The sequence below is a fragment of the Uranotaenia lowii genome, chromosome 2 (assembly GCF_029784155.1).
Source record: "Uranotaenia lowii strain MFRU-FL chromosome 2, ASM2978415v1, whole genome shotgun sequence".
In the NCBI taxonomy this organism is placed as follows: Eukaryota; Metazoa; Arthropoda; class Insecta; order Diptera; family Culicidae; genus Uranotaenia; species Uranotaenia lowii.
Genome location: NC_073692.1, coordinates 428,550,912 through 428,567,215, shown reverse-complemented (window position 1 = coordinate 428,567,215; position 16,304 = coordinate 428,550,912). Strand labels below are relative to the sequence as shown.

Genomic DNA, 16,304 nt, shown 5'->3' with positions numbered 1-16,304 from the left:
AAATTTAAGTTCAAGTTTGTAAATTCCTTATACAGCTCAGATATCTGGGTCATTTTCAATTTTTTTTTTTTTGCCGAATTATTTCCGACCCCTTTCCAACGAGTGTCAAAACAAGCAATGTGTGTCAAACAAATTGCACACCTTGGCTGTAAACAGCAAGCACCTTCCTTCGCAACAACAACGACGCCACGCATTTCCCAGCCGGGGCAATGCAACCGGTAAAATTTCTCAGGTTAATCCTTCCAATGTTGGTTGAGATCAAACAACCCACAAGAGATTAACGGAGAAGGATGCACTCATCTGGTTTTATCTTTGTTTTGCTTCACTTTCACTGATTGAGTTGCACCTTTCTGATGTGATAAACTACAGATAGAGAGAGTTTTTTTTTGTTTTTTAACGCTGGTTATCAGTGTTTGATTATTATTGTTTTTATTATCATCTCGAAAAGAGAACGACGGATGTTAACACTAGTCGCTTGACTGTTTAAATATTTACAAAATAAAAATATATTTCTATTTGTTTTTTTTGTGTGAGTGTTTTTGTGTTGGTGTGCTTGTATGAGGGTTTGTATATGTATATACACAGTAAATTGTATAAGAAGACATCATGCGTAGTTCTAAATATTTGACGGAAAGAAAACATCAACTTGATGATGCAGCTGGTACGCGTGCAGTACAATTTGTACGAATAACGGATATTGTTTTCCCTAGCCTTTACGTATTTGTTTCTCGTTTGTGCAGTGATGTGTCTTGTCTTGCGAATGCGACTGGCCCTAAGCAATGGATGTTCGCCTCTCGACCGATCCCTGGAAGCTTCACAATCTATCATCTGGTCCAGCAGTATTAGACCTCATCGTTTGGGCAGTTTTGTAAAACATATTTTATAGACTCTTGTAAACTTTGGATCACAACCCATTTTCACAACCCACTTGTATGGGTTTTTTGTTTCCTATAACGTTATAACAAACAATTTTACTCTACCTTTCTTTACAACTTAACTAGAAAATCACTCGCTGACATCCTTTTTCATAAACAGGATGATCTAGAATTGTTTACAATCAAAGATTTAAAGCATCGAATATGAGGAAAGTTGAGAACAAGTGGTGAAAGTGGAAAATCGTGAGCTTGAAGAAAGTGGGTTCGATTGGTACTAATGTCTATTGTCTTTTGACCGAGTTAGAGAAATATCCTACCCTAGCAACGAGGAAAGGACGTTAGGAGGAAGTGGGGGACCTAACATCACAGCTCTATGTCTGTCAGTTTGTCTGTCTATTGCGCTGCCGTCCGATGCGTCACACCGTTTCCGTTGCTGACTCCATTGTGGCCGTTCTCCTGCTGGCTAGGTGCTTCTATCGAGGCTGGCTTTTCGATTTCATCGTTGTCCGGATTGTCCCACGGCTGTCGGGTACCCGATGCGAAGATGTTGTAGAAGGTGGCCGTGAAAATGTAGACACCGGCCGCGATCACAAAAACGATCCTCCATTGAGCAATTGTGGGCTGGTTTAAAAACGACAACCGGATTATAATCATAAGTACTTTATACGGATTATATGCAATAAGAGTATAGAGTGAAGGATGCATGATAATATGTGCACAAAAGATACGAATTGTGGCAATAAAAGATTATCGTCACTTGGAATGGTCTTAACATACTTATAACCTTAATCAGTGGGACGTACCTTTCCTTCAATGATGTTGCCAGCCGCAATTGGTGCCAATAAACCTGCCAGATTAGCGGAGCAGTTAGTGATGGCCATCAGAATGCCAGCGTACCGTGGCGTAATATCGAGATGGTTGATTTTGAAGCCGGCATAGATGCCACCGTTGAGGCCGACGCCAATTGTCAAAATGGCCACCGTCAGGGCTCGGTTGCAACCGGTGAAGGAAGCGATGATAAGCGCAATGGCCGGACCATACTGACCGATGCTGTTGGAAATCTTACGGGTGATGGTGTGTGTGAATCGACCGGAAGTCAACATCCAATCCGCAACCCATCCTACGACAATCGAGAACAGCCACATGGCCAAATATGGCAAAGCCGAAAGTGTTCCGTTCTATCAAGAGAGAAAAAAAATCATTCAATGGACAACACTGGACCGGATCAATCCAATTAAGGCACTTACGGCTTTGATCGAGAATCGCAGCACCTGCTTCATGTACGTGGGCAGTTCCGTCATCAGCGTTTCGTAGCCATAGTTCTGGCCCAAGTGAGCCAACAAGATCGCATAGAATGGCATACTGGTCAGAATGGATTTCCACGGAATCGGAGGAATGTTGACACCGGCCTTGCCCCACAGCGCCTGTTGGATGTATTTCCTTTCTTCGTTATCGATTGTGGGATGTGTGATCGGATCTTCGTGACACGTGAAGAGGAAAGCTACGGACCAAACCGTACCGATAATTCCGAAAACGTAGAAAATCGATGGCCAGCCACCGTCGAATCCATGATCTGCCAGCAGTCCGGACAGAGGCATCGAAATTACCGTTCCAAATTGAGCACCTGTTGATAGTAAATTAAATTAGAATCTCCAAAATTAGATTCACAAGACAAAAAAAAACCTACCGGAATACACAATCGAGCCGACGCGAGATCTTTCATTGGGTGGAATCCATTTAGCCAACATGGCATGGGTACACGGCACGATCGGACCTTCCCCGAGACCCTGGATAAATCGGATGATGATAAGCCAGACGGCACCGCCCTCACGAGCAGCCACCGGAACCAGGAAAGCAAACACCGAATTGATCAACATTCCCCATCCGAGGAACCTCATTGCACCGTACTTTTTGGCCAGCAATCCAAACGGAATCTGCGTGATCACGTAGCCATAGAAGAACGACGACAAGATGTAACCCTGCATACTGGTGGTCCACATGAACTCCCCATCCTGGTGGGCTTCCTCAGCCTGGAGTTCCCTATCCGGACACTCGTCGTCGAAAGTGTCCTCCTTGTGGAGGGCCGTCTGATTCACCATTGCCACGATGGCCACCGACATGTTCGTTCGCATGACGTAGGCGTTGGCCATGCCGAGGAACAGCATGAAGACCACATAGTGACGAGTTCCGAAACGGCCTGAAAGAAAGAACAAATAGAATGATTCGTCATTTTCACGTTTGTGCAAACTAGCGGGCAACAACCAAGCGGCTGGGAAAGTATTTCTTGGATTTACAACAGGGATTAGGAAGCGGATCTGTTCTTGTGGCGGTTGATGGATGCGATAAAAGTGGATGTATCTTATTTGCTTTCGTAGTATCTACACAGTGGAAAATCACCTTACTGAGTTTTGTAAAGTACAATCCTTGTAAAAAAAAACCTCCGAAAGCTAAAGTTGCGATTCTTTAGTAGTAGATAAACGACTTAGGATAAAATAAAAGGAAAAAATAGTAGCTTTATGATTAAGGCAACTAATCGATTTCTAATTTGTCATCGGATGACTATTGTACTACGCTCTGCTGTATAATAGGAAGATCCATACATCCATGGTGGTATCAAAATTCGACTTTTCAAATATATTTTAGAGGCTTGGATACCTCGCACATTTAAATCAATGGAAAGCAGTTCAGAAGAAAATTACGACGGGAATTTGGGGAGGACAGCAAATTAGGGTTTCTTGGTAGCACTCCAAAGTCTAAGAGCAAATAAGAGTCATCCGTGTTGACTATAACCTAGTTATAGTAACAAAGTTCCAACATTGTTTGGTTGTGTCAGCGTCACTTTGCGAAAAAGTGCATTGTGCAAAACAAACACTTTTTTAAAATTTTCCATTACAATAAGTACACACTATTTCCAATTAGAATTATTATTTAAAAAAATCTTAAATGAGGGTTAAATTGTTGCTAAGCCAAACACAGATTATCATGCCATATATCAGCCCATTCGGTTACTCTATGAGGCTCAAATTTGTATGAAATTTTAGCACGATTTGTTGGAGCTTACACCTCCAATCCTAACAAACAATTCAACTATAAATACGATAGTAAAAGGCATGTAGGATTAGATTGGTCCATAACAAAAAAAAACCGTATATTCCACGCGGCACCCTCTAGATTGGTGCATTTAGACGAAAAAATGACTTTCTGAATGTTTCAGGTCATTTGGTAGAAGCACGAGCTGGCGCATAGGACTTGAAATTTGTATGGAGATATTCGGCAAAATGTATGAAAAATCGACATACTTTCACTCTTTGTGTTCTATAATATGTTTCCAGTATGCTAGAAAGCTCAGAATTTTAGGAATTGTAGTTCAAACATTGACAAAGAAGTTTGTAGAAGATTGTGACGCGATACGAGTTATCCGCAATTGAATGTGTGATTTTTTTTCGCACTTCTTTGATGTATCGTGAACGGTGTATAGGATAATAATCGCACTAACTTGATCGCATCGTCACACAATGAGAATAAAAAATAGAAAGTTTGTGTCCTCGGAAAAGTTGCGAAAAAAGCTCTAACAAACATTATTGCAGCCGAGAACACAAACTTTCTATCTGTTATTCTCATTGTGTGACAATGCGATCAAGTTAAGTACTAATAATCCATCTATACACCACGATATATCGATGAAATGCGAAAAAAATCACACATTCGATAGCGGATAACTCATCACAGTCAACTCGTATCGCGTCACAATCTTCTACAAACTTCTTTGTCATTGTTTGAACTATAATTCCTGAAATTCTGAGCTTTCTAGCACACTGGAAACATATTATAGAACACAAAGGGTGAAAGTATGTTGATTTTTCATATATTTTGCCGAAAATCTCCATACAAATTTCAAGTCCTTTGCGCCAGCTCGTGTTTCTGCCAAATGGTCTGAAACTTTCAGAAAGTAATTTTTTCACCTAAATGCACCAATCTATGCACCAAAAATGTTGTAAAAATCATCCCATACAAATTGGGTCAGTCTAATGTAGGATACACATTATCATCTAATGAAGTTAAATTATAACAGTGATCTGAATTTCAAAAAGTTATTTATAAAAATGAAAAAAGAATATTAAACCTTTGTTCACGTATCTTCTATTTCCTATTGAGATACTGTATTTTTCCATTCAAGATCCCGCAGCAATTGGATTAGTAGTGTTAGCGTACTGATCATTTGCTTATTGTTCCAATTTCCAGTATCTATTATCAAAAAACCTGAGAAGCCTGTAGGAGTCAATACAATGAACCGGGAATGTGTTTCCCTCAATCAGTAGGAAAGAATGACCGCAGTGTTGAATTCCCAGAAAAAAAAATCCTTCAATCATTTTGTTTTGGTACATACACTCAACCAATGTCTGAACCACTTTGAATATAACGCTTCTAGAATTTGCTTTTGGTTTAAGGTTTATATAAAAACAATTGAAACAAACAATTCCTTCGACCTAACATCGTCAAATAAGTTGAAGAATTTGATTTAAAGTTTTAGAAAGTGATCGGATAAAAGACAAAAAATGTGAATTTTTTAGACAAAATCCAGTTTACTTAGATGTGTTTTGATATATTCTAGTAAATTGCTTTAAAACATAAATTAATTTCCATGCGCTAACTTACGATTCTCTCATCATTATTGCTCATTTCACTCTGTCTTATTTCACGGAGGTAATGTATATTTTTATAGGCCATTCCACACAAAAAATTTTATATTCGTTATATCATACATTAAAAATTTCACAATTTAGGATTTTTTTTATTCCGATGTAAACATTAAAACACTTTCAATAAGGTGTCTGTTTTTCCTGTCGGAGAGAGAGAGTCCATTGCGACCCTTAACTTGATCTATTTTGGTATTACCCCGCGTTACTATATTTTACTTTGCTATGCTACTTGACACCCCTGCACTATTGGTTGAAGTTGCAGTTGTTTACCGGAAGCACTAAGAGCCCAGACATACAGTACCGTTCATAATTGTATAGAAATTGGAAGCACGCGCACTGTCATTTTGACTTTGAACGTCCATAACTTTTTACTCTGATGATATTTTTTGATCAAATTTGCTTCGTAAGATAGATCAACTATCAACTATTTATAGAAATCGCATTTTAAGGTTCATGCTTGAAATATTGTACATCGCGAAACTTTTGATCCCATCGATAGAACTTTTCAAAAACTTCAGACATTTTATCTTTATATTTCAACAATCTCACTGTAAAATTTCAATAAAAAAACGTTGCGTGGTTTCTGAGATATTGCAGTTTGAATGGTGAAAGTCCAAAAGTCCCATTTTTGTAGAACTACTGTATCTCTGGCCACTCAATTTTTAGAAAGCTCAAATTTCGTGATATGATAGTGTAATAGTTGATCTACCTTACGCAGATAATTTGATCAAAAAATATCATCAGAGAAAAAAGTTATGGACGTTCAAAGTCAACATGATGAAGCCCAAGCTGCCAATTTCTTTACAATTATGAACGGTACTGTATCTAGGTAGGATCTCTAAGTACAATCTAAGATCCCTTGAAAAGATCCATCCACATGCGTGCTGCATCATTGAGGCGTAAAATTCCAAAGTTTACCCGGCTAGCATTTCACTAATGCTAAAATCGTCAACTTTCATCATACTATGTGTGCCAGGTTATATCGCAACCGAAATTCGATCTCATGACCGTTGGCTTAGAAGACAAGGATGCTATCATCTAGGCCACGATCTGCTGTTAGGTGTCACAAAGCAGGGAAAAATGAATAAGACATTTTTTCTGACACATCAAAAGGGGAAACTATGATTTGATGCTGAGAAATCATACTGAACTCGCTGAGATATGCTTTTTTATGGTTATGTTTCATCACGGCTCATTATAACGCGCCAATCGTAATATGCTGAAGATAGCATCAATTTTTCGCCCAAAGACGCCCAAAGACATGCAGCCGTTTGGGTTCCATGAAATTCGCCAATGGGAATTCATATAAGTTTACCTGATGTATTGGAATTTTGATTAATCGAGAACATTTGAATTTTCAAAGAAAAGTTTGCGTGGATTATAACTGGACAGTGAGAATTTCTATATGGAATTGATATCAGTCGCTCTCTGATAACAATCAACTGGATAATCGTGCTCGTCGTCGAAATCGGTCTGTCTGAATAGCAATTTCCAAGAATTTTCAATGGAAGACGCAGGGACTGCAGCCCATGCCTCAGCTATTCAAAACTTTACATCTTTAATGTCAATACGCTTAACATTGTCGGTAAATTCTCCAGGACGAATAAACACATTTTGCATCAGCTTTTGTCGATAACATGGTTTGATTCAGTGTTCGGCATCGCTAATTGAAAAATTAGCGGCGCTTATTAAATCGCTAACTCATTCAAATTTAGCGATCGCTAATCAAAACCGCTAAATGAGCGGAAAAAGTTATCGCTCCAAGCTTATATCCCTAATCTCTAACTGTTGATAAACAATAACGTAAACAGGATGGCAACAGTATGGATTATGGATGCATCTCAATTCGTTTGCTCAAATACCTACTTTACAAACATAGTGCAGATAGTTTATTGTGCCCAGTCTATTGAAAAATTTCATTTCAGGTTTCATTTTTTTTTTCAAACTTTCAAAATAGTAATGCAAAATTTTCGTGATAGGAGCATTGCCAAACGTGTATCTAAAAAACTTAATGAAATAAATATGCAAATTCATTCTATGGTGATACTATCTTATTTTTATTTCACCTGATTTAAAATACTTATTAAAACTGCTTTGTGAAAAGTAAAAATCTCATCTACTTAAAACAAGTTGTAAAAAGCGAATTTCGAGACTCGCCGTGTGAGATAGTAATGTGAGATCTAAAAAAAAACTTAGAAATTTGGAAAAGCTTTTGAAAATCCATCGATTAACCTAAAAAGCACATTTCAACAAATCACCGCATGTGGACGACCGTGCTAAAGTCATGTAAAATATTGATCAAGTAGGCCGTTTACTGTACTTTTGTAAGCAAAAAACAGTATCTAAAATATGACCTTCTAGCTTTGAATTATATAAATGATGTTTAAAATAGTTTAATACTGTTTAACAATATTTATCGAAGTACTTAAAGAGAAAAAAAAGTTAATCTGTATTAGGCACTTCTGCCCTGAGACCATTCGAAGTGACCATTTTCACTTGGAGCGCATATTGGTGTAAGAATGATGCTCGATGTCTCCTTTACTTGTCAAATGACAAAAAGTCTACTTTTATCAGTAATAGAAGTAACATTTGAAACAAGTAAATGGAAGTTAGCGTTTTTCATTTAGCGGAATTAAAAAAATAGCGGAACTTTTTAATTCGCTAGCTCAATCAAAATTTTGCGGCAAAATTAAACCGCTAACAAAAAGTTATCGGACTATCTAGCGATTAGCGGTTTAGCGTTTTTGTGCCGAACACTGGGTTTGATGATTATAAAACCATTCCTTAAAGAGATGAAGAGTCGTTCACGACTTTTTTGAAGTCATGTAGTACGCGGGCTTTTTCTACGTAGAGAAATAGTAAAAAAAAGTGTTTGTGAAGTTATTTTGTTGACTCGATAACCCCGGGTTGATGGAGCAGAGTGACGCCGATGTAGAAGAAGACAACAGGGGGATTGGGATTCAAAACAATCCCAGTAACGATTTACCATTCTATGGTGGCGACGATACATTTTCGACAACAGGAAATTCTTCTTCAAGTGTAGATCCCCCAATCGATAGGGAAGAATGAGGATACTTGGTCTCTGGGGATACTTGATTCTTTCGGTTTATCTCGAAACAGGAATGTCTTACAAATAAAAAATGTTCGAGAAAAATGTGCCAAATAGAACAAAAAAAAACAATTCTGTTATCTCAAAAAATTATAAAAATTTCATTTTTCGAGTAATTGAACTTTGTTTGAAAGATTTTACGAAATTTAATTTGAAGATCTTTTTTCTAGGGTAGAACACACACTTTTAGAATTCTCTTTGTCTGATATACACAAACTGTGAAATGAGAACTAATATGGCAAAAAAGTCACCGGAACTTTTATCTTTGGATTTTACTAGATTTTTGAGTCAGGGCACCCTGAATTAAGGATCAAGTCTCCTTTAGTAAAGGATCAAGTCTCCTGTAACTGCTAAATTTTCCCAAAAAGATATGATGAAAATGAGAAAAGGGGATCAAGTACCGCAGCCCGTGGCGTAGAGGATAGCCTTCAAGTCTCCTAAGCCAGCGGGTATTTTGCTCAATTTTGTAGCTAAATTTGTTCAAAAGTCATTTAAAAGATTTTTTTTAAATACGGATATATTAAACATTAACTGTACTCTACCAGAATACAAGCAAAGAGAATTGTTTAATCGGCAATATTAAAACTATAAAACTGGCATCTTTCAGTTAAGTAATTTTAGTAGTAAAACCACAGAGAACAGACATACAAGCTAGCACACAAAACTTGTGTAAAAATCCCAACACCCTTTTTGAACCAATTTTCGTTTTTTGGCTGGGCGACCAGATGTCTCCAAACACACCAAAGAGAACTGCCAAAAAAAGCTGACTAAGTTTCAGTCAGTTTTCTATAGGTCATATGAGCTGCTCAGCATGCTTCAAGTAAATCGCTGTTGAAGTTTCGTACCTAATACGTTCATCATGTTGCATGAAAAAAATAATCATAAAAGTTATTATCTTTTTCCATCAAACTTGTTAGAAATACAAAGTTTAAAACAGCTGGATGCTAAAGTGATATGTGAAAGAAACCCGCTTTGAGATGCCTAGAATCAGTACTGCTGGGTGAGAATGATCGTCAAGAATGTTCTTGTATTTGACTGGACATAGGTGATGCATTTTCTACCATGAATTACTGTTCAAGAAGTGCGAAAACTAATACCAAAGCTGTTAGTTATTTTAACTGTCATAGTAGTACAAAGATAAAGAAAGTGAAATTTCGCCCAGCTAAATAAATGAAATCATAGTTACGATTTCATTTATTAAGCAATAAATTAAAACCGTCCATTTTACTGAGACATTGGATTGTTTTTTTTTGTGAGTTCATATACGATTAAGCCTTTTCGAAATCTGGGCACTTCAAAGTTGATTTGTAACTTTTGAACGGCGCAATAGATGCCACTGTTTGTAGTCAATTTCTAACGTATTTTTTTGGTGATAGCATTTGAAATTTTACACACTTTTTTGACGATTTTTTGTTCGAGTTTGTACGTCTGTTCTCTGTGGTAAAACCTCATGCGTACAAATGAAACTTTATGTTCACTAAAGTTGAAAGATTACGCTTTCTAATGTATATAATTTGGTTTTGTACTATCTATTATATAAAATTCTCTTGTAACGGTGTTTGTAGTACTACTCCTCCGAAATGACCCAAACGATTCGAATGAAATTATTTTTAGAATATTCTGTAGCCATGCGAATCGGTTTATATCGAATAAAAACAACACAAAGTGGCATCAATTGTCCGTAATTATTAAATTTGTAGTTTTTTGAATGAAATGAAAGTCATGGCTTCCATTTTTTCGAGATTTTTTTTCCTTTGGGCGGTTTGTTTTTCGTCTCCAAGGTCGAGGCGTCGCGTCCTGACGTCGTTAGAAGATAGTAACCATGGCATAGCATACTGATCAGTGAGAATATTTTGGCACGTATTTCTCAACCAAGCATATTTTCAATGCAAGTGGTGGCGATATGATGCCTTGATGTGATTTTTTTATTCTTGATGTTATTTTTTTATTCTTGATTGCTAGCTCATTTCTACAGCACATGGTTATGAATGACGCCTAGATGTGACTCAGGTTGACATTTTGCTGATCGGATAAAACATATAATATTTGTTTTGCTAAAATCTGAAATTGAAAAGTCAGGCATCCATTTTTAGAGATTTTCTTTTCTTCGAGAGATTTGTTTTTCGTCTCCATGGGCGAGGCGTCGGAAGCAAACGTCGTTGCAAGATAATAGTAACCAAAGCATACTGTTCATTGATCGCTGGAAAAATTTAAAAATTAGGCGCCTATTTCTCAACCAAGTATGTACCTATATTTCTTATGCACGTGGGGGCGATATGCAACCTAGATGTGTTTTTTTTCTTGCTTATTTGTACACAGCACATGGTAATATATAACGCCTAGATGTGACACGGATTGATATTTTATCGATCGAATCAAAACCATATAAATGATTTCAAATATTAAAACCATTTTTAATTCGTGTTAATTTAAGTAGTAAATTGTTGTCCAAAAAATATGAATTTGGTAAAGATAAATATGAAATAATGTTATGACACTTTGCGGACGTTTGAAAATAAGAAATTGGGAAGCTTTACATTCAATTTCGTATAATCCAATACGCCTAGAACGCTAGACACATTAACTGAACAAGAATCTATTCTATTCTATTTTGTGTATTTATAGAGGATTTTAACCAACTTGGTCATTCGTCCTCTCAACAAGAGTCTGTTCTTTGAAATAGATTAGATAGGATTGAAGTTTTAAAAGGCCGAATGAACTATTTGATTTTTTGCAAACGTAAATTGAAGTTATCAATAAAATAATCCACTTTTTAATGACAAAAAGTGTGGATATGCATTTTCTGGAAAAAATTTTAAATAAGAAAGTAGACTAGAGCAAGTGCAAACTATCAACTTTTACAAAAAATGTTTACATTATTTCTTCATCTAAATCATTGTTGGACCCAAAAAAAAATTTGATTAAATAAACTTAACTCTTTTTTTAAAATCATTCACCAAAAAACTGTTTACACGTTAACTGTTTGTTTACACACAATTCAAGTACAAACTTAACATGAAAATTGTGTTTTTGTTTTACATATTTTAGCTATATAGAAGAGACTTTTGATTCACTTTTTTGTTGAAAAGTTTTTTTGTAATTAATATTTCAGGGGCTGCAGATTTTTATGATGAACTTTTAATATGATCTGAAAGTGTTAAAAATTATATTAATTCCTGTAATTTCTCAGGTGGAATAAGTGAAAACGCGCCATTCAGCTATGAAACATTTACAATTTAAGAATTTTATCTCCAGAATGGCCAGAAAGGATATCCCGAGTGTTGAATCTGAAGCGGATATTCAAAATTTTTATAAAGGTTTTTTTTTTGTAAATCAAGGTCTTTTGGTTGAACAGCATTCAGTAAAATTGAAGTACCAAGCATTAATTTATTCCGGAGAAAAACTTAGGATATAGCAATGAAAGTTGATAAAACAGACAAACAAGAACAAGTATTAAATTAATTTAAAGTCTTTTCACTGACGCATCTGAGAAGACCTATGTGTTTTCACTTGCCCCAATAAATGGGACAAATGTATACTTCGATATTTCTTTTTGTCAACATAACTAATTTTTTTTTGAACAAATACCTTTTTTCAGAGAATATGAAAGTTGAACTGTGGTGATATTATTTAGGATTTAACCGGTGTTTCAATTTTGAAAATAAAGATTTACAGTAAAATGACACATAATTTTTATTAAGGTTTTGTTTGCATGATAATTTCCAGGAATCAAAATGAACTCATGAAACCATCGGAGCCTGAACAGATAATTTCTTTTCGATATATTAAATTTAAAAAAATCTGCTTTTCAATTGAATGTTATTAAATCTTAAAAATATAACGTAATCCTAAATGAAATCGCAGATCACCACCAACAATGTTCAGGAAATTTTGAAATCAGAACTGCTTCAATTAAAATCTTTAAAATAATGGTTTGTATATTTAAACATTTGTTTTCCTCTTTTCAAAACCAATCGTTTCTTTGTTCAAAGTTCAAAGGAATTAAAAGGAATTAATTGGCATTTTTTTGCTTGAATAAAAAAAAGTAATTTGCAATACGCAAAATCGCCAGATTTAATGCCATGACAAGTGCTGTATTGGAACACTTTAAGTTGAAATGTGTAAAGTCTATAACTTAAGTATTAGGCGAAGCTTTTTGGCAATGATTTTGGTGAAAATATGGATTTTAAATCAAACTGCTTCGAAGGATGAAGATGATGAATAAAAAGCTGTTTGAAAATGGTTAGTAAAAAAAATTTCTTTTGTTTTTTTTTTATTCCTTCAGCTCTAAAAAATACACCATCCAAAGCTAATTGGGAGCTGAAAGCACTGCTTTAGGCAAAATATTCGGCAAACACTCAAAAAATTGTTCCGAAATTGAAAACAATATAACAAAACGGAATAAATTTACTGAATGGAATACAGCAAATGATACGCACATATTATCAACATACAGTTATTTATTGAACAAGTTACAAAAATTAGATTTTAAAAGATCCGTTGAGTTTGAATTCTTTGGTTTAATTTTGATAGAATTGAGCGGGACGATTCGAGTAAAAGGAAAGAAGGAAAATGTAAAGAAAACTAGGAAATATAGAAAATGGACGCCAAATTGAACATTGTAAGACGAAGTTTACCGGGTCTGCTAGTAGTACTATAAAACAGTACAAAATATAGTACAGTACTATAGTACAAAAGTACTATAAAACTTCTAAATAGTGATTTGACACCTTCAATTAAGTTGTGTAGTTTTACAATTGTCACAACTCTCTCATACAAAGTTTATCTCAAAACTCGCTTCGAAATAAGTTGAACGAATTATTTGTTTTTTTTTTTTAATGTTAGTTTTTGAAAAAAATGTCTTTTTAACGCGTTGTTTCAAAAGACAGAGCTTTGACGTCTTCAACAAAATTTCCTAAAATCTGATGATCTACAACTTTCTTGAAGACGTCATAGTGATAAAATGATAAATAAAAAAATTGAAAATTCATCTCACTTATAGGTGATTTAATCAGGAAAAAATTACAACAAAATATGCGCATTTGAAAATGATGAAACATTGTAGAGCATATCATAAAACTATTTTGACAGTTAGGCCTTTAAAAAGCCCATGATCACGTTTTTCGAGTTTTAAACCATTGTGCCCAGGTTGCAAAAGTTATAAAAGGTAATTTCTTGACGCGACTTTCTAGTTCCTACACCTGCCTATTGGAATATCTAACAGTTTTTTTTAAATATTTGATTGATAATGGGGAGCAACTATGAAATATCTGAAACATTTGAATAATTGAGAGTTCAGAAATCCTATGGACCTCGTCAAATCCTAGAATTCAATAGGCAGATATCTGCAAGGATCCTATAGTGTTTATTTCTTCTTATTCAAATGAACGTTTCAATTGTCAACAATTGATTTTTCTCCGAAACACTTCCGACCTCGTGGTGAAATCCAATCAGTATGGATCTGCCAATCATATGTAACTAAGACGCCCATAGTTATCAAACAGCCATTGTTTCAGGCTCTCTAATTTCCGTTATCTCAAGTTTGTATCATAAAACGGTCCCCGGGTTCGTTTATCACTAGTTACAATGCTAGGCCAAATACCTCCTACAGAGGCGCGCACAAAACGCGCGCAAAGTTGTCGTCAGCTCAGGTGCCAAATTTCGGCTAACAGTTTAATAAATATGTACACGTTCGTTTTTTAATCCAAAAAATGAGTCACTAATGCGCACAAATTCCACATAAAGGGAAAAAAGTTACAAATAAATTAATCTAAACACAGCAGACCGGTGAGATGGTGTTCCATCACGTCGTCATCTACCTACTTTGCTTAGAACGGAAAGAAGCGACGCGATAGCTGAGCGCCGCCATTCGACCGCGAGAAAACAAAAAAAAATACCAGTCTGTGTCTGACTGAAGTCCACTCGGACGACGACGACGACGACCCGGTCTCGGAGACGCTGCTTTGGTTTCGAACGGTTCGAAGCGTCACAAACGGACATATTGGCACGTGCAAAACGAACGATTCGAATTGTGTGATCGCGTGCCCACACGTCGCCTGCTGTGCTCAGCAAGTGAGTGAGAATACACGACGTTCCTTGTCAATGTTTTTTATTATTATTGAAGCAAACTTTTGACAGCTTTGTAATCGAATCGAGTTGTAATTTTGGCTAATTGTAACGCACACCATAAATTTCCGTTTTTTTGTCTCTCGCTTTTGGATGTTTCACCACAAAAAAAACAGTAGCACTTCGGCTTTTCATTATTGCACCGTGCGCTCCCATTCATTGACGAAGTGAAATGTGACCATTTCTTTCGGTTTTGTTGAATTACTTTGTGTGTTTCCCTGTCATCCCGAGGGGTCATATGAATGTCAATCGAGGTTTTTTTTCCTTCTTCTTGTATATAAATATTCGCGAAATCACGAGGATTGACGCTGGCGTCTTACTTATCGGGGAAGATTGAAATAAGGGGTTCATTTACATCAACGACTACGACTAGTTTACCAACAGGAGATTGTACTAACATCCTTTCTTCGGTTGTTCCTCTTCGGAGATGCCGGCTTGCTCCCATACCAGAACGTGCCCATCGCGGGTTCGATTTTCGGTGCTCGCTGCAGGTGGCATTATCGAAATCGTAGGTTTAACACACTTAGAACTTAATCACTACTACCCTAAAAACCCGAACGAAACACTCTTCGAGACGGGGAGAATCTTTTTTCTACACTAGTTGGTTTACTCGAGGTTAAAACAGTAAAAAAAATCACGCTCAGAATGAACACAAATCGTACTTTACGCTCCGAAGATGCTGATGATAGTGACCGAGCCAATGCCAATCGTGATGCTGTGCATTACTTTCGCTCCCATTGACTTGACTTGTTGAATCTTATCACGACTACGGTACAGCACCAAATTAATACACTTTTATTCAATCGGTCAACAGGCAACTGGGGCAGCTAATCCGGCAAACTGAGGAAAACAAACAGTAGACTAAACTTAGATACGCAGAAACAACGGCAGCAGCAGCAGTTGCTGAACTTGAATCATTCCGTATGTGTGGGCGTAGCGAGGTGACGTGACGTAACGAACTTAACTCGCGGCAGCACCTTTAAATCAACGCGATTCCGGTTTCTTCACTCTCCAACCAATAAACTAATCCGTCTATCCCGGGGACACACAGAAAGTCCGCCGGCCAACCACACAACAATTTATTCTTGGCAACGACGCCACCTGTGAATTTAGTAGTAGCTACCTTCCTATGTTGGACACCGTTTATCACTACTAGTACCTAGAACTGCTGCATTGTTGTTTTCGTTATCAGATCCGGTAAGATTTACTAAACTAAAATCGGAATACATCTAGTGTCTATCTCTAAGCATAACCGGTTCGACCGTTTTTTTCTCTCTCTCTTGATCTACTAACTAACGCGTCGTTCCCGACAAACAACCTAACTAACCCTAGACTGGACTACTAGCTACACACCTTCCGAGTCGTTACGGATCTATCGGGCGACTACAGGGAAGAATGTGACCGAACGCGACTTCATGCTTCGTCGAAGCACGTTGCCGTTGTCGCGATGTCCCGGTCTCGGAGCTGCCGCTGCCACTTCTGCTGATAACAACT

The 16,304-nt window shown here is 36.7% G+C and overlaps 1 protein-coding gene across 6 annotated transcripts in view; it reads right to left on the bottom strand.

The window, feature by feature from the left end:
- Window positions 1–403: 403 nt before the first annotated feature.
- Window positions 404–16,304, bottom strand: part of LOC129746069 (putative inorganic phosphate cotransporter) — a 55,000-nt gene continuing 39,099 nt past the window's right edge. For 4 of the 6 annotated variants that reach the window (XM_055739509.1, XM_055739514.1, XM_055739511.1 and 1 more), the window contains 4 exons: window positions 2,563–3,072; window positions 2,123–2,499; window positions 1,679–2,053; window positions 404–1,496 (listed from right to left, as the gene is read on the bottom strand). In XM_055739509.1, coding sequence (XP_055595484.1) covers window positions 1,269–1,496; window positions 1,679–2,053; window positions 2,123–2,499; window positions 2,563–3,072 — 1,490 coding nt within the window. In that variant the 3' untranslated portion in view covers window positions 404–1,268. Of the gene's footprint in view, window positions 1,497–1,678; window positions 2,054–2,122; window positions 2,500–2,562; window positions 3,073–15,208; window positions 16,217–16,304 lie in introns of those variants that run through there. The other 2 variants (XM_055739513.1, XM_055739512.1) reach the window with 2 other exon arrangements.